Source organism: Osmia bicornis, chromosome 5 (assembly GCF_907164935.1).
Source record: "Osmia bicornis bicornis chromosome 5, iOsmBic2.1, whole genome shotgun sequence".
Taxonomy (NCBI): Eukaryota; Metazoa; Arthropoda; class Insecta; order Hymenoptera; family Megachilidae; genus Osmia; species Osmia bicornis.
The window spans coordinates 8,321,788-8,337,322 of record NC_060220.1 but is presented as its reverse complement, the minus strand read 5'-3'; the positions used below and the strand labels follow the sequence as shown (position 1 = coordinate 8,337,322).

The 15,535-nt window shown below is 49.3% G+C and overlaps 1 protein-coding gene across 5 annotated transcripts in view; it reads right to left on the bottom strand.

Annotated features, from left to right (window-relative positions):
- Positions 1 to 15,535, bottom strand: part of LOC114872287 (homeobox protein caupolican-like) — a 61,499-nt gene that overhangs the window by 3,002 nt on the left and 42,962 nt on the right. For all 5 annotated transcript variants that reach the window (XR_003788743.2, XM_029179351.2, XM_046285602.1 and 2 more), the window contains 3 exons: positions 11,146 to 11,504; positions 6,829 to 7,840; positions 6,660 to 6,741 (listed from right to left, as the gene is read on the bottom strand). Coding sequence is in view for 4 of the 5 variants with exons in the window: in XM_029179351.2 (XP_029035184.2) it covers positions 6,702 to 6,741; positions 6,829 to 7,840; positions 11,146 to 11,504 (1,411 nt within the window). In the remaining variant the exon portion in view is untranslated. The remainder of the gene's footprint in view (positions 1 to 6,659; positions 6,742 to 6,828; positions 7,841 to 11,145; positions 11,505 to 15,535) is intronic.

Genomic DNA, 15,535 nt, shown 5'->3' with positions numbered 1-15,535 from the left:
CTCTAAAATGCTCCTCTGATCCCGACGATTAGGCAAGTCCGATAACCACGACGATAGCGTCCAGCAATTAAACGACCAACTGGTCTACTGGCTACACGACTCGCGAAAATGTCGTTCGTAAACTCGTAATCGGACTGTTACAAGGTCGATTACGTCGCCACCACATTGCATCGACTCTACGTACCCCGTGAGCAACCCTTATACGATGGGAAACTTTCGAGAAAACATTCGGTAACGTTTCATTAGAAAATTAGCCCGATGTGCTCGAGAATCGAGTTCTCGAACAAGAGTGACTCGACGAGCTATAGAACACAGAACATGTGTCACACATTGTGGCAAACCGCAGTTCTCTATCACGCGACTGCACGAACGATCATGGCCATGTATCTGGCTTTATAATCAGAATGGCCGCGGGTTTCAACGTCACAGATCCGATCTCGTCTAGGGCGAGTTACTCATAGGAAATCGGCAATCCGTGTCACGGTTCCTTCCCCCGAGTACTTGGACTAATTTCAATAAACAAGGTGTGTTCTTAGGAAAAAAAAATTTTTTATTACGATGAACTTGCAATGGATTTAAGAAATTTCAAAAAGAACCATTTTTCCGAACTATAGATAAATAATAATGGAAGTCGGCAAAGAATCGCGGCTAGCCACCAGCGGAAGGATATCGAAACGTTTACCTGCGGTACTCCAGGCGAGTTCCACCGCTTTTCACGATTGCGGCTAGATCGAGCGGATGTAAACGGCTTGTAAGATCATAGTTAACTATTAGCGGGCAGCTATATACGTCGCCTTTGCGGTGGATCGGAGCTGTATACGTCGTGGCTGGGTATCGATACGCGATTACCGTGTCTCACCTGGTAGACAAGTTCTGTGTATGTATAAGAGCCACTACGATCGCTACGAACGATATCTCGCTTTTACCTTCTCCTCTGCCGCTGCACGATGCTTTTCACCTTCAAATGGAACACGTCACTTTGTTACCCTTTTACCCTATATCCTTGTAATCCTTCTCTTTTCACAGAGAATTATTACGGCAACTAACCGAGTCGCAAATAGCGAAAAATTCGCGGATCGTTTAACGGTCTATTTGTTATTTCGAGGATGCGGTTAATTTCCCATGGGAGCAACCCGTCGATAGATCGACCTACGATCCCGAATGCCGTAACGTCTGGAGAGCTGCTACGGCTCAGATTCGCCCCGATAATCGGATGCCGGTGATTTTCAGGATTCGAACGACCGAACGACGATCGGAATGTACTTGGGTGCCTGTCGTTACGTATGCAAATTCACCGAAGGGACCAGAAAGAGAAGAAGCCCGTTTTCGTGGAATTCTTACGTAACGAGGAGAAGGGGCCGAGTTATTACGCCTGGCGTGGACCGTTTCTGGCCTCCGCTTTTGCTTAATTAATCTCCGTGATCAGTTGGACGTCCGCTATAATTCTTAATTATCAAGGACTGACGCGCGGCTTGTACCGTTTCCTGTTTGCCAATGCCACTGCAGATGGTTCGTAGATGATATCAGGGTATTTGGAAAAACGAAAATCATCCTAACGAAACAATTAACCCAATACACGTTGTATCGATGTGTAGCAAACAGAGGGGGATTGGTTGTTTCAATCTGCAACGGTTCGGTTAAACGAGATCCTGTGTAGTCATTTGTTCGATGTTTCGCGTCCAGCGAATATTTCAAAAGTTCCCATCCCTGTTGGTCGAACGAAACGAGAGGCACGGCCTCTCTGTATTTCGCTCTGTTGGACCTCGTTTCTTGGTGCACAGTGAAATGACGCGAAACCGGATGACAAATGTCGCGCGATTACGCGACACAAGTCGCTCGAAGTGATCCGCACACGGTGCGGTTCGAGACCGTGTACGCCACGCTTACTCGTCCACCTCAACATCCAACGTTACCGAGACTTTTTTATCTCCTCCCTCGACCATCCGTCGTCCATCATGGGCCTTGGTTGCTTCATTCTCCTGGAAATTTGCTACAACGAGTAAGGAACACCGCAGGGAAACGTTCGAAGAAACGATTTCAACCGTAATTACGATTACGGTTCGAGAGGCTAATAACAACACTGATCTACTTGTCCAGTTTTTTTACCGCTCTACATACTGCTTACATTCCACCGAGTATGCGAGCCGAATTGTTTTACTTTTATGCATGGAATTTAACCGATCAAATTCCTATAATATTGCTCCTTTTTGTAGAGTTAAAAAAGTGGAATGTAAATTTCTTGAGTAATAAAGGAATTTCTCAAGCCAGCAATGTACTTTCTACAGTTTTTCTCCTTTTACTTCTTCCTACTCTACCTTTTGTATATTTTCGAAACAGTTACGATATCCCTTGCCCGTTCGCGAGTCCTGATGTTCTCTTTAGCCAATAAAGAGGCATCGTGTTAGTTCGTTGAACGGCTCAAAGGACGTGCCATGTATTTTTCATTTATATGAAATTCATCGGACACCGGACACGATGTAGCCAGACTCTAGGCCGAGTTTGCAACTTCGGGTTCGCTTATTCAAACGAAAACAGTGTGTCGAAAATCGAGCCACCGTGGGGAATATTCATGAACAGGGGGGTCCGGCCATGAATCGGCCAGCAAGAAACTATGCGTAAGCTGAGCGGCCGAACAAAGCGCACGAAATTCCCGGCTTTCACGCGCGCCTTTCTAAAAACGAATTTCACTCGATAGATCCCTCTTCTCGTAGCACCGTATCGGTTCCTGTAATTGCGAAGCTCTCGATATTATCCCCTCGGTGAACAGACGAAACCAGTTTTATCCGTTCTCCGCTATCTTCGACACGGGTAACACGAAAAGTGACGTTACGAAACGCGGTTCGCGGTTAATCTCGTGCACGCTCATCAACCTCCTTTCCGATTTATCTTCCGTTCTCGACACTCGAATTTCACGTCGTCGAACGACGAATCGAATCGTTCCACTTTCCTCTTTCTATTTCACTGGTAGTCGAGTCGAACCGGGGAAATACCAAGCAGAGGAGAAGATTTTTCGTCTCCGAATCACGGTCTGTAGTTCGAGTCGATAGACGAGAGAGCGGCTCGTCGGATAAGCCGGATTAAGATCTTTCCCGAAGAGCGTTCCTCCGTTCCGTGCTGTTGGTGAGGGTAATTTACGCGCGATCGCCAAGATGTTCCGAGCCGTGTGACGCGGATAACTCGTCTTCGTAATTTCACGAACGAGGAAGGTCGACGGGAAGAATCTTCGTGAAATCGACACGTGCGAGTCGCCAGTTTAGAAGACAGATCCGGCGCGTTGATAAAGCGCGGATTTCGAATCGACGAGCCGCGTCAGCGTGGCTACAAGCACGCTACGTTTCAAAGAAAAAGAGTTGGCTTGTGTAATTGGCGTGACAGTGCGTTATCTGGCGCGTCGTGCACTTTCTTAATCGTGGGTCTTTGCGTACCCGCTGCGGGAACGAGCATAAAATTACACAAAGGTCGAACCGATCGTTAGATCTGAATCCAAATTACCGACTCTCCTGTCGCGATTCTAAATAATTATTCGACGTGTTCTTTTTCGAGAGATCTTATCTAAGCGCGATGATAAGACAAACTAGCGGACAACCGTGGCCACGGTAATACGGTGTTCGTTATTTAATTGTATAATTATGATACTTGGCCGATCTGATGGCTGTATTAACGACCGGTGATGGCATATTTTCCAACGAGATCGTACGAGATTAATTGGCGGCCAACCGAGTTAATTAGAAATTATCCTGATAAGTCGCGAGAAAAACAACGCCGTTGGAAAGAGATTTCCTGGACGGAATATATCTTTGACACCTCGTTCCGTCGTGGAAAACGAGTATAAATTTTATTTTACAATTAAACTATTCGAAACGACTTTCACCCCAGGCTGGAATTTCATGGAAAAGATTCCTGCTTACAATAGCGCGTAAGAGGGTTAAAAGCGTGTTCACCTTGCACCCTGAGCGGAGCGTCCGGTCCGCACGGATTCTGCTCGAAATGAAAGAAGATGGGTTTTAGCAAGTTCTCCGGTTACCCCAGGTAGCGTCAACGGAGCCGACTAGCGGCCATCCGACGACGTAAATCCAGGCTACCGTTTCGACCCTCAGCATCTCACGATCTACGGAACCGGCGTAATAAAGCTGAGCCGCGATATAGGTAGAAATACAGGAGAAAAATGGGTCCCGAGGACAAAGAAGGACGTTTCGCCGAGGAATTTGAGAAACGCGCGAAGAGTGGAGAGAAACAGAAAGCGGCCGAAGCGACCGTTTCGAGAGATCTCGCGAGCGAACAAATCTCGCGAAACGAAGCACAGATACGACGACGATCACGCGTCTTTCGACGATTTATCGACGAGACGCTGGACGCTTCTCTCGGAATCTCGAAGCCGTTAAAAAGATCGTCTTCGGAGAGGCGATGGGTGCTTGGTGGTCGCGAATTTTATGCAGATGCCGGCGAGATCCGTGTAAATATCGCGAGGGGAAAAAGGGACGGGCATTGGCTCGAGGTCAGAGGCAGAGGGAGCCGAACCAAGATCGGGAGTTCACCACCCAGCCTAATGGCAATTAAATATTCCCGCGCTAATTGGCAATTATAGGCCACGAGAGTCGAGGATGTTCTCGCGTCTTTCTTCCACCAGCCGACAGTGTATCCCTCGCTCCTTTTCCTTCTCTTTCGAAGACGAGAAAAAAAGAATAAAAGTGCGGCAGGTAGGTGCAACAAGAGGCACTTCTCTCGTACGATCTAGAGCTTGTACGTATATACCTGAGCTGCCTGTAAGTCAGCTCGGTGGAGGAACCAGCGGGGTCGAGAGGAGAGACGATGGATCGAGATGGTCCAAGAGGGACTTTTGGTGAGGATGCGAGGATGCGAGCGTTATAAGAGTCCATGCCACGAGGGCCCAAAGGTCCCTCGGTCCACGTACACCGGACGAGAGGAGGGTCCGAGAGGTGACGACAGCGAAAACTAGTTTATTTGGGACGCGGCTATAAATTAGGATCAGATCGCCGCGCGATAAGAGTACCGGCTAACACCCGGTTCCCTTCGAAACGATGTCTCTCTCTCTTTCTCTTTTTCTCTCCTCGAAACTGCTCTTCTCTCCGACTTCTTTCAGAGCTGGCAAGCTACGAGAACGACGACCAGCATCCTCTCTTTTCGTTACACTTCGCCTCGCTCCAGCTGATTTCCAAGCCACGTACCTCTCGTTTGGCGCTTCGACACCTCCGTCTAGCTGAATAATTCGGGAAACTTGCTGCTTACCAACGAAACGATCGATCTGACGTTAATTGGTATACTTAGAGGATCGATCGAGTAGGGAATAAAGTGTCGACGTGACGGGATTATTAAAACATTGATAAACGATCGGATAAATTTTCAACAGGTACTGTAATTGATTGTGCTTATCGAGTTGTGAGATTCGGATCTATAATGACGTGATTTTTTTAAAAACAGAAAAAAACCTGGTCCCAGCTTGTTTACAACATCGAGGGAATCAGATAACCTTGAGTGGCGCGATATCTTCGAGATGCGCGACCAGAAGAATCGGAGTAAGAAAGTTCTGGAGACGAATCCGATGAATCGTCTGTAGGACCTCCCTTCCTTTCTCATTCTTCGCGCAATCTCGTGAATGGAATGAAATTTCGACGATTCAACGATCGAACCACATTTCAAACTGTCTAGAATTCTATCGAAATTTGATAAACCAAAATTAATTGATCAACGCGTCCAGTAATGTCCTTGCAAACTGTAGTATTAACAAGAATGAAACGAGACCACGGTGGAAGCAAAGCCGGAAAAAGCAGGAACCCGTAGACGTCCTGTTATCGTGTTTCACGGTCTCGAAGTGGGTTCTCGCCGTTCCACCGTTAATTCGAACCCGATGTGTCCCGAGAACATCCCATTTGTGAGAGGAGTGTACGCACAAGTGGACCGCTCAGTCAGCGATGCGACAGGTTCAGGTGTGCCAGTGGTACCGTGTGTTGGAAGACAGATAGAGATAGAGGCAGAGGCCGAGAGAGAGTGCAAGACACCGAGGTGAGTTCGCCCATAACGTAGCGGGCCGTGTGCGAGAGAAAGAGCTGGCCACAGCCAGTGGTGATTCCATTCACCGATTGAAATCTCCGTCCATTTGTCACTGTCAAGGAGGTGGCGATAGCCTCTCTTCTCTCCCCTTTTCTTTCTCTTCTCACCGGTGCTTCTTCTCTCGCTCCCGCTACACTCGCCGGCCACAAGCTACTACTCGATACTCAATGCCATTATTATTTCAACGCTAGCCCAGCCCTAACGACCAATCGACGCGTCGGATATTAATTTCTTATCGATTTCCCCGAGCCGCATTCGCGCGCCTCCCTGCCAGCCGCGATCCAGGCCGAACACGCCATTCCATCGATTTGCAAACCGATTACCCGCTCGTGTACTCTCCTGTCCGACAACCTTCCTCCCTCGCTCTTCCCTTCCTTCCTTTTTCCCCATCGTCGAATGAATTACGACCGTACAGAGTCAACATCGTTGCTGTGATTACGATTCGTCATCGAGTACGCGCGAGGAACATTGAAATTCTTCTATCCGCTTAACAGGAGTCGTGCGCCGAGAATAAAACAGATTCCGTTCGTCGTGTACGAACGAACCACGAGAATAAAAGCGTGGAAGATCGAATCGATGATTTCACTCACCTCGAGGTACGCGTCGTTGATCCAACGTCGATCCAGCTTGGCTTAGACCGGTGACACGAATCCGCTGCCCATTGATTGCGATCTGAAAGCCGCCATTTCAAATATTACGCTCGTCTTCGAAACACCAGTATACGAGTATTGTTTTAACGGTGGATGATTTTCCACCTACCCCTTGTAGAACGGTTTGAAGGCAGTCGTGGCCTCCGTGGGTGGTAAACTGGCAGTGGTTTGATGCTGATGAAGAATGGAATTCTGTGCCGCCGGCGAGAAGTCTTTGTGCGGTGACGCTTGTAGCCTCGAGCTGAAGGAGGAAGCGCTGCTGGCCGAGCCGGAACTGGTCGAGAGATAACCGGCGGCCGGATGACTCGCCCCGTACGGATTTGGATTACCGTTGCTAGTGGCGTTGCCGTTGCCACCAGTGCAATAACCGCCCGGTGGTGCCTGGATCACTCCATTCGGTGTAGCCACCTTCATGTTGGGCGGTGTCTGGGGTGGAGTGTCCGTACCAACCTCGGGAAACCCCGCCGCCGCTGACGAGGACGCGCTCGAGCTCGAGCCGGAAGAGGAGTTGGGGTTGTAATGGAGCTGACCTCCGGAGGAGGAGGAGAGAAAACCGCCGTACCTCGTGGCAGCACTGGAATACGGTGCAGTTGCCGCTGCGGAGGGACTCATCGACGCCGACGAGGGCAACGCGAACGAGCTCAAATTTCCACCACCACCACCACCGCCGCCGCCGCCTGCGGTACCACCTCCGCCACCGGAACCGAGCCAAGGTTGTTGGGAATGATGATGATGGCCTTGATTGGTCAAGTGATGCTGCTGTTGTTGCTGTTGCTGCTGCTGTTGAGCGTAATGCTGTTGATGATGAAGGTGGTGGTACTGTTGATGGTGGGGATGCGAGGGTGGCGGCGGGGTTTTGCAGGCAGCCGTGTCCGCGAGGGACCAGATTTTAGGTTTGGTCGCGGGTATGGGTACCCCGGCCGCGCTACAGTCAGACTTGATGCCCTCGTCTTTCAGGTGGTCCTCTCCTGTGTATCCTTGGTGATGATGGTGGTGGTGCTGCATCGCGTGGTGAAAGGGATGCTCTCCTCGTCGCGGGTCCTCCTCGAGATCCAGGTCGTCCTCCTCGTCGAGGTCCTTGTCGTGCTGCAAGTGCTCCGCTTTCACGTGCCTCATCGGCTCTGCAAACAGACGGGTCGCGTCAATTTACTAAATTGCCCGCGAGCTTTCGATGGTCGGATGGCAGGAACGAAGCAGAGGCATCGCAGAGGCAAGGAATGAAAAAAAGAAAAATATATCCCGACGGTCATAAACGCTAATACATATATATGTATATATACGTGGGCCGATAAGCGTATCGAATAAAAGGCGAACTTAATGGCTCGTAAAAAGCTGCCTTCACCCCTGGAGATTCGTGAAAATACGACGGAAAGTGTTTTCCACGAAACTAATAGAAAATTCAGTATGGTCAAGGGGGTATATATTGCATTACGCCCGCTAGCTCCTCGTTATTCGGCCCCCGACTCGATGTCAGAATTAATGGTTTATAATCCCGGGTGTGAAAGCGAAATCTACGCGAGTCCCTCTATCCGGGGGACACTCGGTTTCCGAGGGTTCGACGACCACGTCGACGCCGACGGAGAGACGAGGCAGTCTCCGCTTGCACCCCTTATACGGTTAAGCTGTAAGGGATGCTGTGAAAAAAAAAGGGAGCGAAGCCTTCAACCACTTTGAGGCGCGAGAGATTTTAGTTTCCCCTCGAGGCAGAGAGCCAGAAAGGGAGAACGGAAAAGCTGTATCTTTTTCCCTTTCCTTCTATCTCCGTTTCCTCTCTCTTTTTCTCTTTCCCTATTACTCCCTGTCTCTGTTTCAACTCTCTCGGGGCACTCTAGGATCGTCCCAAGCGTCTGCCAGCTAGCCAGCCAGCCAGCCAACCAACCATCGAGCCAAGCCAGCCAGTCAGTCAGGGGTGAGAATTTCATTAAGAGGTTCGAATGAGTCGGCAGAGGGTTTACTTGATGGGTCGTCAAGCGATAATTCGCAAGCTAGCGAGGGGCCGGTAGCCCGTTCAGAGGGAAGGAGAACCGCTCGAATAGACGGACGAAGGGTGAAACGGAAAGAGATACAATGAAACAGAGAATTTAGGTTTAGGGTGCGTACGCCCCCTTATAAAAGGGAACCTTATGGGCCAACTAAATAGATACCACCGTCGAGTCCACAAGTGGCTCTTTAACTTTTGACCCCTTTTATCAGACGTTAATCTCATAATCTTCGCGCCGTCCTCTTCCGTATCTCGAACGCAACCAATTGCGGCTATTCAATTTTCAAATCTCTATTCTTCTTCGGATGATACGAGCGTTCACCCTTACTGTTGACAGAAAAAAATCGAGTGGTCCACTTGTAAGTCAATCCTCTTGCGCGTCTCGTGAGTTAGCAAACTTCTATAACTCTTTTCTCTGCCAATAGGGCCGGATATTCGGATATTCATACGCGAACACAAATCACCGTATGCGTGTGCGGGCCTCGAAGGAACTTCGGCGCGGCGGCCGGGAATAGAAAACAAATCGGTTTCCTACAGGCATTGGCCGGATTTTCGAAGGGCTTATTTCCGAGGCTGTCCTTTAAAATTACGAGGCATCGCGGGACGCGCGTGACGCAGCTCTCGACACAACACCTAAATGTCCCCGAGAATCGAAGGGACTCGGCCAAGAGAGTGGCGGAGGGCAACACGGATAGAGGAGGAAGAGAAGGGCGAGAGGGAACGAGAGGAGCGATATTGGCCAATGTGCGGTGGGGTAATGGTGGCCATAGGAGGGTCTGTACCATTCGTCTCGCCGCGGGCGCCGATACATCACCGTGCCTCGAACCACCACTCTCTCCGCTGTATCTATATACATCCACAACGAGTATATACATGTACATGTATATATATGGAGCCCGTGGCACGAAGTGTATATGGTCCTACGGATGGCTACTCAGCCCGGGCGCACCCTCCGCCTCTCACCCACAGAGACACACGCTTAGGGAGACGAGCGTTGGAACGCGCGCGCACCATCCAGCCACCGTTAAGGTGCCTCTCCACTGACGATTGCAAAATCTTAACGAAACACCTATCTTCATCTTTTCGATTCGGTCGCGATACCTAGTTATCCAAAGAGTTTCGATTAAAATTCGAGCGAATCAAGAGCGACGCTGATGAAAAGATTGCTCGGAGTTGTAAAGCGTTTATCAACCGCGTTCCCCTTAACCGTTGGCCGGTGAATACGCACCTTTACACACACCCTATGGTGAAAGCACGCGTGCACCAGCGCAGCAGTGTGCGTGAGCTCGGCCACGACCGTACCAATACCGAGGACCAACCGACCCGGTCCACCGGGGGACCAAACCGAAGGCCATTAATCTCTTTGCGCGGCAACCCGCAACCCGTCACTGTGTTTACCCACATGTGAACCATTATGTCCGCCTCCGCGATATAGAGCCCGACACACGGCCGGTTTCGCAGCGAATTTCTAACTCACCGTTTCCGGCCGTTGGGCAAAATGCCTGAATAAGTAGTAGCCTATCGGGCAGACCGATGGCTGCTGCGCGCCGGGGTTGCGACCGATTTACGCGAAGCTGCCGAGAAATTTCACTTTGTACATTGAATTTACTAGATGTTTTGAGTAGAGTCGCGAGGTTACGTTTATGGGAGTTGCGGATTCGGCGACGAGGTCTTCAGATTATTTTGACAAAAAGGCAAATTGTTTGAAAGCTATTAGCGCAAGTATAGATTTTTACGAATCTATGGATAGAATAAAGGTTTCGATGGAAGGTGTTCTCGTTTGGCGGAGATTCTGGCGACCGATCAGCTCGAGTAGTTGGCGATCCATGTAGGGTGAGGTCGTACGGTTCGGCTTATTGTGGAATGGATGCTTGTGCAATATCAGAAACGCCGACCGATGGGTACTCGATATCGAGGAAACTAGTCACGCGAGCCGGTACACGCTACCGGCATTCCGAGTCGAACAGATCAGGCACGGTATCGTGGCTCGAGTTCACCCTCTCTAAGACTCTCGGTTAACCCGCCGTCGCGTCGCGTCGGTATTGCACGCGGGTTTCGCATTGAAATATCGATAATTGGCCCCTAATGGCGGCCATTCTTCCGCGATTCCAACCGGTTATCCCGATGCATTCTTTCGCCACCGAAGACGTATACAGACGACACACGAGCGCATAGACAATTGCATTTCCCGTTTCGTGCCGTTACACGCATGCCTGATTATCAAGTAAACTTGCCGAGGCACGTGAAACACGAGCAAACAAAGTTCTGACTCGTTCGTGTACCACGTGAAAACCGTGTATTGTTTCGAAGAGGGAAGATGTACGCGCGTGGTAAGACAGAAATATGTCTTGCTCGACTCTGATTCACGGAGGAAAAATTGCAGGAATTCGCATTCTCGTAGGAACACGAATGGAAATAATATTGCAAAGGAAAAAATTAACTCACCGTTTTCCTCGAGACCCCTCCTCGCTTCCTCTCCAACCCTGTCACCTTGATTGTCCCCCGTCAAATCGTCCTTCTCCTTGTTATCCTCCGAATCCGTGAGAACCGCGTCATCGTCGTCGTCGGTCTTGTTCTTCGGCTCCCAGGTCATCTTGTTCTCCTTCTTCAAGCGTCTTCGCGCGTTCGCGAACCAAGTGGACACTTGCGTCAACGTCATCTTCGTGATGATCGCCAACATGATCTTCTCGCCCTTGGTAGGGTAAGGATTCTTCTTGTGCTCGTTCAACCATGCCTTCAAGGTAGCCGTCGACTCCCTCGTCGCGTTCTTCCGCCGCGCGGCCAGGTCATATCCGGCGCCGTATCTGTAACATGGTATCGTTTCACCGTGTGAATCAGCTGAAATTAACACAAATATTTCACCCCAACGCTCGATAATCAATAATGTTTATTAATAGACTTCCGGTAGATAAGATACGAAGGATGCGACAATTCAATCCTTTGGTTGTCTAATTTACTAGCGAGTAAACTGTGCAATTTACTTAATAAAATATTCATGGTATCTAAAATCCTCTTTCCTGACCTATATTTCAATTATTTAATCAAATTAATTTGGTGACGTCGATCGCTAATAGCCATCAGTGGTACTCTATTAAAAATTAACAAAAATACTCGTGACGTCTAATGGAAAACGGACGATCCGAGCAGGAAAAACGTAAGCATTGTTCAACATTTGTCGAGGCGAGCCACTCCACTCCACTCGAAAAGTGGCATCGTGTCGAGGGGTGCGAATTCCCCGCAGATTTTGGCAAGTCCGAAGTGCTCCACACGAGAGCCGCCCAGCCTTCCTAGATCTATTCCTCCCTTTCCTCTGCTCTCTCTCCTTTGCCAGAGCATCGAACCCTCCGTGGTATAGGGGTGCGACATCCTACTGGGTCGAGGGTGATACTCCGGCAAATATATACGGAGAATAAACCCCCAGCGGCGGCGTGATTCCATCGAGTAACCCCGGCACTCACTCGCCGTAATGGCGATTCGATCGATCCCCTCTCTCTCTCTCCCTTCTCTGCTGTCTCACTCGAACCCCACTGTGTCTCCTTCTTCCTCCTCTTTCTCGCTCCCCTGTCTCGTCCCGTGTCCTCCCCTCCGGCGCAGCCCCACGCGACGCTGTTATAGGTATGTACCATTATATACTGTAGCCTAAAATACCTATCGACGATCCATCGGCCGTGGAAGGGTGGCAGCTATGTTCGAGGCGGTGGTTACCAACGACATTGTATTCGAAGCGTGACGCCGCCTGACAAGGGGCTTGCTCGAATCACCGTCGAGAGGGTTGCACGAAAACAGAGGCTAACGATTAACCCTTTGAGATCTTTTATTATTTTCACACGGAATACCTTCAAGTTGATTCGAACGAAATTGGAAGATATCCACGAGCAACGTTACAGGCGATAACGAATATCCAAAGAGTAAATCAACAACGTTATTTCAACACGTTGCATCCGAACAAAGCGAACGTATCACGCTCGTTTTATCGCGAATCGTAAATTGATAAAGAACGAATGGTAATTTGGCATTCGTAGCCGCGATAAATAAACATCCGAGGAGACGTTCGGTACCGACGAAAATTTTACGGCCGGCTCACCTTTTGAACGGGAATCTATCGTGTTTTACGTCCTCGCCAGACGAGATCATCAAAGATCCTTTTTACGCGGACGCGAGTTTATTCGAATGGAGACGTTTTCCCGGGTCTAAATCGCGTTTTACGATCGCGGCTATCGGCTCGATTCTGTTCGGGCGAGAGCAACAAATGGTCCGATGAAATCTTCCGTCTGGGGTTATAAGTTTAGACGCGATCTAATCTCGGCCTTTCGCCGCCCGAACGACCGACGGTATCCCCGAAAATATAACCCGCGTTACCCTCTCCATACTGCCGGTCAATTTCCACCTCGAAATTCACCTGCCTATTACAATGTTCCTCGCAACAACATTCTGATTCTTTCATTGATAAACTTTCAATAAACCATGAAAAAATTAAATCAACTTCGGATTAATTACGTTCAAAAACAGAGATGAAGATAAATCGAGATAAATCGTGTGAAAAGCAAATGACTGGCTTTTCCCTAGAAGATTGGATAATTCCCTTTTGGGGAAAGTCCAACCCCTATTTCAACATCGTTACCGCGATCCACATTGAAGACGTTGCTGATGACCGCGACTCGATGGGGATGAAGAAGCCAGCGATCCACAGGAAACGGACTCGTGGAAGTTCGAGGACGTTTCACCCTCTATTAAACTCCCTCTGACAAGGGAAAGGCGGCCGCCGTCTCTCGTACCTCCTCTATAAAATCAGCCGCTTTTTTCGGTTGTACCTTTTCTCTTTCCTCTCTTCACCTATCCCTCGATCACTCTTCTCTGTTTTTTTTACCATGGAACTTTGAAAACCGTCCAATCGATCGAGATCGTAGGAGATTACTCGGCTAACAACGGAAAGAAAATGGACCGGTAGATCCTTTTTTGAAGGGAAGCCGATGTCGAAGGACGATGTAGAGGTAGATACAAAAGGAACCGAGGACTTTGTGTGCTATGCGACACACTTTCCTAATTACTTATTAAAGGAAAGCTGATTTTTCAAACGTTAGATTAAACTACTCGCGAACGTCTAAATCGATGATAACGATAGAAAAGTTTAGCAACGAGGGAAAAAGTTTCGTTTCCATGCGAACTCGTCGAAACTGTTCCTGTGAACGACGCACTAAAATTCGAGTGGGCTTTGTCCGAAAATCACGCGAACGGCGACAGTTGGTGGAAAGTTGCGAGCGTCGTTGAAAACGTGACGACTCGTTCCGCGAATAAGCTGTCCGGGAGGAAGTTAGAAATTGACAGCGGCCGTTGCCTCTCTAGATTTAATCGACGCCCGAGACCCCTTCATTGATATGCGCAATTTCGACTGCCACCCACGCGACGGGACTACGCCGTTGCCGCGCAATTATCCACACACAAACAGACAAACGCACACAGCGGTAGAGACACATTGATACCCGCCGATTTACATACGAAGCGTGGCGTTGCGTGCCAACGGAGAATCGTTCCGGGATGTAGCTATCGACGCGATCGTCCACGCTAGTCGTGCTCGATGCAATGCAGATGCGACAATGAACGAGCAGAAGCTCGTCACCATCTGACCGTACGTAAAACTCCCCGACACTGCTCTTATCGTTCTACCGTCGAGAAGAGCGCGAAGAATCCGGGCTGCGTGGGTTATCCTGCTCGTGATTGCACTCGTTGATCCATCGAAATCGAGTTCGCCAATGTACTCGTCTACTATTTATTGTTATCGGTTACGATTTCGATTTCAGACGTAACTGGTTAAAATATCCTTGTGGATGCTTCACAGATATTCGATTACATCCAGTACATTTACCGTCTAGTTTAACTAGAAAATTTCTATGTTCATCCAAAGAGTGACCAGCACAGCTATTAATTAAATTAAACATGCATGGTATCCGCTTCGCGTTGAAATCTCCCACGATGAAAGGGTGGGAGTCTAACGAATCGACCGAGCCAATATTCGCCTTCCGACGATTTTCGGCAATGGTCCAGGGAGAAAGAGAGAGGCGTTTTATCGGCAGGCCAGCAAGGACGAAAATGTAGGCAAATTTCGAAACGCGGCACACGAAATCGAGCAGACGACGAGGGTGCACCGGGGTGCGCGATGATGGTAGCGTGCATAGCAAGAGGGTGGTAAACGGTGGAAAAGAGAGGATATCGTGGAATACCTTCAGTAGGTAATAACGACGCGATGCGGGGGCAGAGATGAGCGCGTAATACTAGACACCGGGGCCACTCGAGCGACTCATTAGGGGCTTTGCATATGGTGGCGTCAACCTCGAAAGGTTAACCAATATTGGCAGAACGCGCGTAATTACGTCCTCCTGCCTGGTATAGCCGTGTACGGGTATATAGCAGCTTCGATAGTTACGCCCGGTCCCGGATGTGCAAACGTTTCCTTCCTACCTACCAACCAACCTACCAACCAACCAACCAGCCAGCCAACCTACCTTGCACCACGCAACCTACCGCCGCGTCTGCTCCGCGCACTGCATCCAACTGACCCGCCCCCTGCGTGTAATACCGCTTCTGCACTCCACGACAACCTTCGCCACCTCTTATCTAATCCGAACCGATTCTCCTTCTCTTCTATTTTCATTCTATCCCTATTTTTTCCCCATTGTTCCACGCTTTCCTATCCGTCGCGCACGTTTCCCCAAGATTTTAAGGGTTGAACAAGTCTGCTTAATGTTATAATGATACTTCCACCGAAGCAGGTATCCCGAGCTCTATAAATAACAAAACCACGTAATCATCGGTGAAAGTCTCGCGAGGATCATTAACG